Genomic DNA, 9943 nt, shown 5'->3' with positions numbered 1-9943 from the left:
TACAAATTTATATTATTAAATTAGACAAATTATGTCAAGTAGATCTTAAGTTTCATCAACTCAACAAATATAATTTTCATAAAATACATACCAAATACTCATTCTGTTCCATAATACTTGAAGTTTTAGGTTATGCACAATTATTAAGAAACTTGTTTTTTTATTTTAAAAGCTATGATTAAAATATAAATTTAAAACTATTTAACCAATTACAAAATACACTATAAAATATCATTGGTTACACAGTTTTTGATAAAGTAAAAAGTTACATTGAAAGATGAAAACATCATCTATTTTGAAACATCAAAACTTCTTAAAACTTCATCTATTATGAAACGGAGGGAGTATAATATAAGAGAATAGGCATAAGCATCAAATTTTTTGGCTCAGATACGAATTGGTTCATTTTGGATTCCAAAATTTGAACATACCTAGATACATTATTTGAAAATTTGTGGTTTAAGTTTGGGTTGGTTCATTTTCAAACCGGGTCGGTTAAAATCCATAATTCAAATATTTATAAAATTTATGTAATATTTGAGTATGTAATGGATCCGAATTAATTTTATTATTTTGGACCAAAAAATATTCGAAATACCTAAAACCCAAAAAAGTATTGAAACACGAAAGCATCCCAAACCAAACAACTCGAAGATATTGAAATACCCAAAATGAACTGATTCGTTCTGATCCAAGAAATCGAAAAACCAATTTTACGAATACCCAAAATACTTTTTTTTAATTGAAATTTTACCTGAAACTCTAAACTAAAATCGAAAAGCTGAACCCAGAATTTAAAAAGTATTTGTAATACCAAAAACATATGTAAAATACTCAAATGTATCTAATATACACAAAATATTATCCGATATGTTTCGGATATGATCTTAACTCGAAAAAAACATGGGAGTCCAAAAAATGATCATGTACACTGCCCTGACCTGGATACAAACCACATCCATATTTCCAGGTAGATTTCCGTTTATTTTTTTCGGTTTTGGTAAACTTCATGTGTAAAAAAGAGTTATATAAGAACATGTATATACAAAATCTTAAATAAACCCAATTTATGATTTTTTTTGTCAACACTAATTCATGAATTATATAATTAAAAATTTTCTTCTTCGATATCATATGATTTTATAATGTAATAATGTATAACAATTTCAAAACATTAACTCACAAATTTTGTATTCAATTCAAAGAAAAATCTGCACGGTTGAAACACATATCTAAATTTAGTTGTTTTTAAAAAAGTATTTCCATAAAAACATTGTTTTTGAAAAAGAGCATTTCGATAATTACAAACAAAACTCTGATTAGTATAGGAGACGAGTATTCTCTAATTTCCATTGAGTATTAACTTTACGAATAAATTCTTCAGCTCGTCTTCTAAGCACACGCTCCACTTCCAGGCTCTCATTTTCTACTTCCAAGCTCTCTTTCTTTCTCATTCTCCCTCTCTCGTCCTCCTTCTCTAAACAGTCTGAACCGAGTTTCAACCCAGAAGATATTACATTCAAACCGGGTTTAGAAGTCAACGATTGATCAGAACCCACAGGCTGGGAGGAGCCAACCGACTTTGATATCATTTCCGGTTCTTGTAAACCGGAATTTAACGGGAGAGTAGAATCAGATATTAACTCTGGTTTCTCCAAACCGGGTTTGGAAGAGAGAACCGATTCAGACACTAGCACGGGTTTGGAGGACAGAACCGATTCAGGTATCAGCACGGGTTTCTTAAAATCTGCCTTTGAGTTGAGGGTCCTCGACTCAGATAACAACATGGACTTGGAAGAGAGAACCGATTCAGATACCAGCATGGGTTCCTTCGAACCGAGCTTGTCTTCTGAACCCGGTTTAGAGTTTCCCATGAGGATTAAGATGATGATCACGTTGCAGAAGAGAAACATGAATAAAGAATTGGAAGTGGTTTTGTTGACGAACTCCAAGGTAGAATCTATCATCTTCGCAATGAGAGAGAGAGAGTGGAGAGAGGAGAGAGAAAGAAGAAGAAAAGTTGTTGTTTGTGCGAAAGAGATAGCTTTGAGAGACTCTTTAAATAGAAGACGATACTTCTTAGACAAGTAGTAGTTGACAACGACTGGTGAATAAAGTAGTTCAAACTTTAGATGCATAAATTATTAAATTTAAACAAGTGAACTATTACCAAAGAAGAAACTCCTTGCCAGCTAAGTTGTACAATAGTATATGCAACTATAACATCTAAGTCTTTTAAGACACATGGGTCTTTGTTAATTCAAGTAACCAATGCAACATTTTTCAATAATGAAATCTGAGCTCCCAAACCTTTCCTGTGAGACAGAGGGTTTCTTATATTATTTAAAAGCACGATTGTGTGGATCAGATTCCTTTACGTGGTAGTCCCCTTCGGGTTTTTTTTTTGCCGGGTTTATTATGCTATTAGAAACAACGAGAAACATTACATAGACGATATTACAGCTGATCATTCTACCTGCTTTATGAGAATTCATGTCTGACTGCATCATCCTGAGCCGCCCTATGAGATCCATTCTTGACGGTATTCATTGCGCCATGCTGAAAATCCCTTGTAAGACTTGTTTCCAATATTCTGCATAATTTGCCTTCTCTGGGAATTGAAACCCAAACTTCTTGGTGTAGAAATTGCGTCGCCTGAGATTCGAATCCCAGATTTGGGTATAGAAACCTTTAAACCTTGACCACTAGACCACGATGCTTCCACAACATTCATAAATCACGGCAAGACCACGTCATATCCCCGCAAACACAAAGAAAGGGGGAACAGACGTGGACTTGACCGTCATGTCCCCTTCGGGTTTCTATCAATGACAATGAGTGATCACCACGAATTGTACTAAAATAACCCATTTGTTTCATTTGGTTTTACTCTACAAAAAAAAAACAGGTAATGCCAATTTTGTGATTGCCTTTGCTGTATATCTTCTTAAACTCGATCCAACTTCTCATGGATCATTATTTAATTCAATCTTCAACAACCGTTGCATCCCTTCCATGGTGGTTGCTGTTATAATCGTCTCTCCATTATTAGACATATGGTAAAACATGCAAAAGAATGTTCGTTGTAAAAACCTCTCACTACTTAAATGTTTCAACCAATTGTTTTCACACATGTTTTGTCCTCCTTTTTCTTGTGATCCTCAAAATTTATTTAAGATCACTATAAGCTCTCTTTATGCATCACCGTTTTTAACAAAATCAGAATATATTAATTACAATAAGAGTTCAAAGTACTTTGGGTTATTATTTATATCATTAATAAATTAAAACCATAAACATAAAAGGAAGCAACATCCAAATAAATTCACACATACCCAAGTGCTAAACTGTAATTTAAACCATAATCAAAGAAAGCAAAACCCACGAATATAAATAGATTCACAACCCCAAGTGAATCTCACTTTAAACCTCGTCGCCGACACGAGCACTGGACGCCTCCATCAAACCGTTACGAATCTGGTCGCTGATATCCCTCACGTGCCCCGGACCGTGAGGAAGAAACACGGTTGTGTTCTTAGATGAGCTTCCGAGGTCTCTCATGGTGTCAAAGTACTGCGTGATCATGATCAAGTCCATGATATCTTTGGACGAAGTGCCTTCTACTTTGCTAGAGAAGTTCATTATGTTCTCCCTCAGTCCGTCTGTGATCGCTTGCCTCTGTCTAGCGACACCCACACCGCCCAGGTACTTGGCTTCCGCCTCTGCTTCCGCTCTCTTCACTTGGAGAATCTTCTCTGCTTCTCCTTTGTAAACACTCGCGAGCTGGAGCCTTTGTGCTGCATTTTTTTCAAATAAATTGGGGTTTGAGACACTAATGAGAAACGGAGCCCCATCATTAAAAGTACAAAACTTTTCCCATGAGGTGATGAAAACAGCTACCAAATCAAGACAAAACTCTTCACAAGGACATACCAAGTGTCCCATAAATCTCAACATTCTATGCATAGTTATAGATAGCCATGAAAAGTCTGAGAAACTAATTCGCCGCAATAAAAGGAATATAAAGCTTAAACCTGCATTGATTTCATTCATGGCCTTGCGAACAGAAGGATCAGGAATAATGTCAACCATGAGAATGTGTTCAATGCTGTATCCATAAGCACCCATCACCTGAAGAGAGAAAAATCACAATCTATGATTCATGAACATTAACAAAACCTCACACTTGAAAGCATGCTACTACTTTTCTCTATGCAATCCAAAACCAAACAAACAATATAATGAGATAATGAAGGGATTATATAATATTATAACAAACCTTCTCGAGTTCTTCAAGAACAGACTTGGCGACTTCTCCCTTTTGTTCAAAAAGAGCGTCGAGCGTCATCATTGGAACCAAAGCTCTAACCACTGTTAATGATATATATGGAAAACAAAACATAGAATTAAAATCAATAATTCAATAAAGCAAAAAGACAAAAAGAGGAAGTTAAAGTAACACCATCAAAAACGTAAGCTTGGATCTGCTCTCGAGGGTTCTGAAGCTCGTAAAAAGCATCGTCAGCGTTTGCTTTCACCACGCGATACTGAATCGAGCATATCAGCTGCACAAACACATTATCCTAGCAAACAAAACAGATAACCTATTCATCATCGATTATAAACTTCAAGATCTCTTTTGTAATCGCAGCGGAAGGATACGAACCTTGGTTTTGGTCTCGATTTTGACGTCGAGAGAGTTGATCCTGGTGGAGAGGACACCGGCGAGCCACTGACCGGCGAGAGGGTTGAAGAAGTGGCATCCAGGCTCGGCTATGTGCTCGAATCGTCCCCAGCGTTCTACCACACCCACGCTCGCTTGATCGATGCAACCTCCCAGTATGCAATTCGTATTCCCCATCCCTTGATTGATCCAGAAGAAGTTTCAACCTTTTAGACCGATTCTCGTGTTTATTATTATTATACGATTCGCTTTTTTCTTTTTCTTTTTCAAATATTATTATTATTATATCGTGTCCGTTCTTGTTACGGAGGAATCAACGTTGTTTTGGGGCTGTTCGATCAAGCGGTTTAGAAGTAATGGACGGATACGATCACTGACCGATTTATTAGCTATATCTGTGTCCACGTCACCGTTATTGAAGATATTTTGATGTCTGTTTAATCAAAATCCCAGTGGGAAACAGAACAAAGATTAATCAATACTTTTGACTTTAATATCGTGATTTTTTTTGGACAACAATATTATTCTTCGTGTTGAGTTTTTTAGAATTGTAATATTAAGGCCCAAAGGCTTTAGCAAAACAGAACCAGAAGTCGCATGTTCAACAAAAAGTAAAACTCCAAAGGATAACATATATAAGGAAGAGAACAAGAAGTCTGAACCTTGCAACAAAAAAAAAGAAAGCGAGAAGTAGCTGGAATTCAAAGACAAAAGTTTATAAAACTAAATTGCAAGCATCTAAGAATCAGCGATGGTGACCTCGACCTCGACACCAGGCTCGATGGTGATGGAAGTGATCTGCTTCACCACATCAGGAGAGCTGAAGAGATCGATCACACGCTTGTGCACACGGAGCTCAAATCTGTCCCATGTGTTTGTTCCTACATATCCATAAAAACAAAACATGTTAGGCTTTTCTAGCAAAGCATGATACTACAGAAAACGTCCACACAAACTACTGCAGTTTTTTTGCAACTAAATGACAAAATAAGAGTAAAGTCGGTTCTGAATCACATATACACAACACACTAATTATGAGAACAGAGAAGGGAGATTCGATTACTGACCTTCACCACAAGGAGCTTTTCTGGTGGTGATCTTGAGAACCTTAGTTGGCATCCTCACTGGTCCTTTGACTCTCAATCTCTTGTCTTTAGCTCCGCGGACCAAGTCAGTGCACACTACCCCCCATCAAAAACACAAACACATCCATCAGTAATGATTAAAGTTTCAGTGTAATGCTAATACTAATGACCAACATCAAGTTCTATTACGCTATTACAACGAATCTCACCCTTCTCAAGGTTCTTGACGTTCTTAGAGGAGAGAGTGATTCTGATCTTGTGAATCTGCTCTTGTGTCTCCTCAAATCCTGCCTTTCCTTGCTTCATCGGTGGTGCGTACGCCATAGCTTTTCTTCAACTTTTTTCTTTCTAGTTCCTTAAGCTAAACATCATACATCCAAAACAAAACAAGCTTCTTAAAATCAATTCGAAACCATAAAATATAAGAGGAAATACTAAGTTTCAAAAATCATTTCTAGACAGCAGTTCGATTCAAACGAGCCTACAGAGAGAGTTAAAGACTGTATAAATCCTTAAAAGGAGGTTTTACCAGAGAAGACGGAAGATGGGAGCCGCTAAGTTGATGAAGAAACTGGGCGACAAACTTTGTTGTAAGCTTATAAACAGAGAGACACAAAACTGAACTAGGTTTTTCTTTTGCTAATCCTTAATGGGCCTTTTAGTTTTTTACTCGAGCCGATATTTCAGAACAAGATTTAGCCCTGTGCTTTTTTGTTGGACTATATTGTTTGAATTTATATATTCAGTCTCTGTCACAAAATAATATTTGATATTTAATAAAGAGAAATTTCTAAACCTTTAAAATTCTGTACCAAAATATTTTGTAATGATTAAACATAAAATTAAAAATTTCGTACCAAATGATCTTTTACAAAGTCTATCACAAATTTGAACTTATGAAAAAATAAATTGAAATGTTAATATGATTTGAATTTTATATTTCAAAAAATATCTAATACAAGTTTGAAATTCATTTTACGTATTGAATTTATTTTACAGTAGATTTAAGTTTTAGTCTATCCAAAACGGTATAGTCAACATAATATGATGGTTTTTTAGGGAACGTCTGTGATTAATAAAATGAACGAAAGGCAATGTTCGATGAAGCATTGCTTGAGTGAAGAAATTTGAGGAGACGATCATGTAACCACGCCAAATATGATTGAAACCGACCATTCAGAAGAACACACTCTTGGCAGTGTCTCGAACTATTTAATTTTTCACTACATTTTCTACCTGAAAAGTAGTAGTAGTGAATCATAGCTTGAGTGAAGAAATTTGAGGAGGACCACTAATTATCTATAGTCTGAGGCAATCACAATCTCTGCTAATTTTGATGATTAAAATGAGAAATTTTTAAAAATTATAAACTTAATATGATAAGTTTAATTCCAATTCGGTTTCAATTTTTCTGACCAAAAAAAAAAATGTAGGATCTAACAGTATATTTCACAAGATCCAAACCCCCAAACCAAACACAAGTTTTGGTTCGGTTTTTCAGTTCCGTATAAATGTGCACATAACTAGCTTTAATGATGAATTGCATTTCCCTAACCTTTAAGAATGAATCCTCAGTTATAATTCAAATGTCTAAATAATATTAAGGCCCAAGGATTTAGCAAAACAGAATAAGATGTTCAACAAAAATAAACTCAAAAGGATAACATATATAGGAACAAAACAAAAGTCTGAAACAAACAAAAAGCTGAGAAGTCGCTGGAATTCAAAGACAAGTTTTGTAGATTAAAAAAAAGCATGAATCTAAGAATCAGCAATGGTGACCTCGACCTCAACACCAGGCTCAATGGTGATGGAAGTGATCTGCTTCACCACATCAGGAGAGCTGAACAGATCAATCACACGCTTGTGCACACGGAGCTCAAATCTGTCCCATGTGTTGGTTCCTACAAATACAAAGCACAAAGAGAGTATTACATAAATATAGGTTCTTCCATTGTTACAGAGAGGTATAATACTGCTAATCATGTGAAAATCTACTGCATTTCTAACTGCAACCAAATATCAAACTCAGGGAGAAGACAGTTCTGAATAGCATCCACAATCTAGCTAGCATTTACACAGCAATGCAACTGAAAAAGAGAAGAGAGATTTGATTGCACTGACCTTCACCACAAGGAGCTTTCCTGGTGGTAATCTTGAGAACTTTAGTTGGCATCCTCACTGGTCCTTTGACTCTCAACCTCTTGTCTTTTGCTCCACGGACCAAGTCAGTGCACCTACCCATCAAAAAACACAAACACATCCATAAGTAATGATTTAAGTTTCAGTGTATTGCTAATGACCAAAATCAGTTCCAGTACTGCTATATATACATATTGCAGATAAACCCTTTAAAAAATCTAAAGTAAAAAAAAGAATCTAACCCTTCTCAAGGTTTTTTGACATTCTTGGAGGAGAGAGTGATTCTGATCTTGTGAATCTGCTCTTGTGTCTCCTCAAATCCTGCCTTTCCTTGCTTCATTGGTGGTGCGTATGCCATAGCTATCTTCTACTTTTCTTTTCAAGTTCCTTAAGCTAAACATCATACACATCCAAAACAAAAACAAAATTATTGTATATCAAATCGAAACCAAATTATAGACAAAAATATTCGTTTCAGAAACCATTTCCACATAACAGTTCGATTCAAACAAGCCTACAGAGAGTTAAGACTGTATTAGATCCTTAAAAGGAGGTTTTACCAGAGAAGACAGAAGATAGGAGCCGCTGAGTTGATGAAGAAACTGGGCGACAACTTTGTAGAAGACAGATGGTGTTGGCTTATAAACTAAGAGACACGGAAACTAAACTAGGTTTTCCTTTGGCGTACTCCTTAATGGGCCTTTTAGATTTTTTGAGCCCATATATCAGAGCACGATTTGAGCCCATGTGGTTTTGTTGGGCAATAACTTTTCAATTATACTCACTCTCTGTCATAAATTATATTATATCTAATTAAATAAATTTTGAATTTTAAAAATCTGTATTAATTTTTTTTGTAAATAGTAAACACAAATTTAACACTAAATTATCCTTTTTAAGATTTATCACAAAGTTTACCTTTTAAAAAAAAAAATCAACTGAAATATTAATATAATTTGTAGTTGTATTTTAAAATATCTAATTTAAGTTTGCATATTAGTCTCAGAATGTGAAATACATCATTCTTTGGGTGTTAGGTCGATGTGGTTGCAAAAATTCATAAAGACTTTATGTTAATTTTAAGAAAAGGCATTTGTTGATGCTGGATATTTGAATCATAGCAAAATCCGACTGCAGAAGCTCACAGACTATGAACTAAGCAGTTTTCAACTTGAGTATATAGCGATGAGATCAGTTCCAGGGTATTTGGCCTACTGCCCCACAGTTTATAATATCAGTTGATGTAGGTTAGGCGTGAGTTTTCTTTTCTAGTTTTATGGCACAAGATAGTTTGAGTCTGATTTTTGTTTAGGATAAAATGATAATAGCACCTGAATATATCTCCCAACATATTTTTTTAATTTAACATAACCATCTCTTTGCATATACAAGAACAAAGATCAGATCAACACACAAACACACTTACCCTAAACCATTGAACAACCAACCTCTCACAATCACAGGCTAGCTCAAAATATCCAAAGGTGTGTGTGTGTGTGTATCACTTTTGATCCTTGAGTTTCTCATTTTGTAAGTACTTAAGAACTCCATATGCAGTAGTTCCAGCCACAAATAATCCAACAGAAGGAGTGAACACCGGATACACGTACTTCACAAACAACTTATCCAACTCTTCTGGAAGAAAGCCTGCAACAGGAACACAAGTAGATGGTGTTATTCAGACCGATCTCTCTGACATTACAAACTATACTTACAGGGAAAATACAACACATCTAACAGATGGATAAGACAATAAACAACAAATGAAGGAACAAAGCTCGGCTATAAACTGTAAGTCTATACACTTTGGAAATTCAAGAGACAAGGGACATAAATCTTGTCGAAATTCAGACAAAACTTCACTCTTCTATTGTTCTTGCCCAAACATTTTTATACCAATTAAACCAAACCAAGATTAAAGAAAATAGGGTACCTGAAGCAGCTAGAAGAAGGCCTTGGACGAGGATGACGCCACGAGGCCAAGCCAAGCAAGAAGAAAAGCATTCTCGTTCCGTCTCAGCTCCTCTACCTT

At 35.5% G+C, this 9943-nt stretch overlaps 4 protein-coding genes, 1 long non-coding RNA gene and 1 pseudogene across 5 annotated transcripts; all 6 read right to left on the bottom strand.

Moving 5' to 3' along the window:
- LOC130510087 (polycomb group protein EMBRYONIC FLOWER 2-like) overlaps positions 1 to 9943 on the bottom strand; it is a 26885-nt pseudogene that overhangs the window by 7702 nt on the left and 9240 nt on the right.
- Positions 1230 to 2025, bottom strand: LOC108845930 (uncharacterized). The gene has a single exon (XM_018619130.2). The coding sequence runs from the start codon at positions 1965 to 1967 to the stop codon at positions 1320 to 1322; it is 648 nt and encodes a 215-aa protein (XP_018474632.2). The 5' UTR covers positions 1968 to 2025; the 3' UTR covers positions 1230 to 1319.
- Positions 3208 to 4939, bottom strand: LOC130509214 (hypersensitive-induced response protein 4). The gene is made up of 5 exons (XM_057004958.1): positions 4667 to 4939; positions 4463 to 4583; positions 4280 to 4371; positions 4035 to 4131; positions 3208 to 3797 (listed from the first exon to the last, which is right to left on the bottom strand). Exons 1-5 carry the CDS (start codon positions 4859 to 4861, stop codon positions 3424 to 3426), a joined length of 879 nt encoding a protein of 292 aa, XP_056860938.1. The 5' UTR covers positions 4862 to 4939; the 3' UTR covers positions 3208 to 3423.
- LOC130509215 (40S ribosomal protein S20-1-like) lies at positions 5295 to 6456 on the bottom strand. Its single transcript, XM_057004959.1, has 4 exons — positions 6299 to 6456; positions 5979 to 6130; positions 5752 to 5865; positions 5295 to 5565 (listed from the first exon to the last, which is right to left on the bottom strand). Exons 2-4 carry the CDS (start codon positions 6091 to 6093, stop codon positions 5423 to 5425), a joined length of 372 nt encoding a protein of 123 aa, XP_056860939.1. The 5' UTR covers positions 6094 to 6130; positions 6299 to 6456; the 3' UTR covers positions 5295 to 5422.
- Positions 7417 to 8014, bottom strand: LOC130509778 (40S ribosomal protein S20-2-like). Its single transcript, XM_057005971.1, has 2 exons — positions 7894 to 8014; positions 7417 to 7673 (listed from the first exon to the last, which is right to left on the bottom strand). Exons 1-2 carry the CDS (start codon positions 8012 to 8014, stop codon positions 7531 to 7533), a joined length of 264 nt encoding a protein of 87 aa, XP_056861951.1. The 3' UTR covers positions 7417 to 7530.
- LOC130509218 (uncharacterized) lies at positions 9237 to 9943 on the bottom strand. The gene is made up of 2 exons (XR_008943359.1): positions 9845 to 9943; positions 9237 to 9558 (listed from the first exon to the last, which is right to left on the bottom strand). It is a non-coding gene; the product is annotated as an uncharacterized LOC130509218 (long non-coding RNA).

This window comes from Raphanus sativus, chromosome 3 (assembly GCF_000801105.2).
Source record: "Raphanus sativus cultivar WK10039 chromosome 3, ASM80110v3, whole genome shotgun sequence".
Lineage (NCBI taxonomy): Eukaryota > Viridiplantae > Streptophyta > Magnoliopsida > Brassicales > Brassicaceae > Raphanus > Raphanus sativus.
This window is presented reverse-complemented; position numbering and strand designations above follow the sequence as displayed.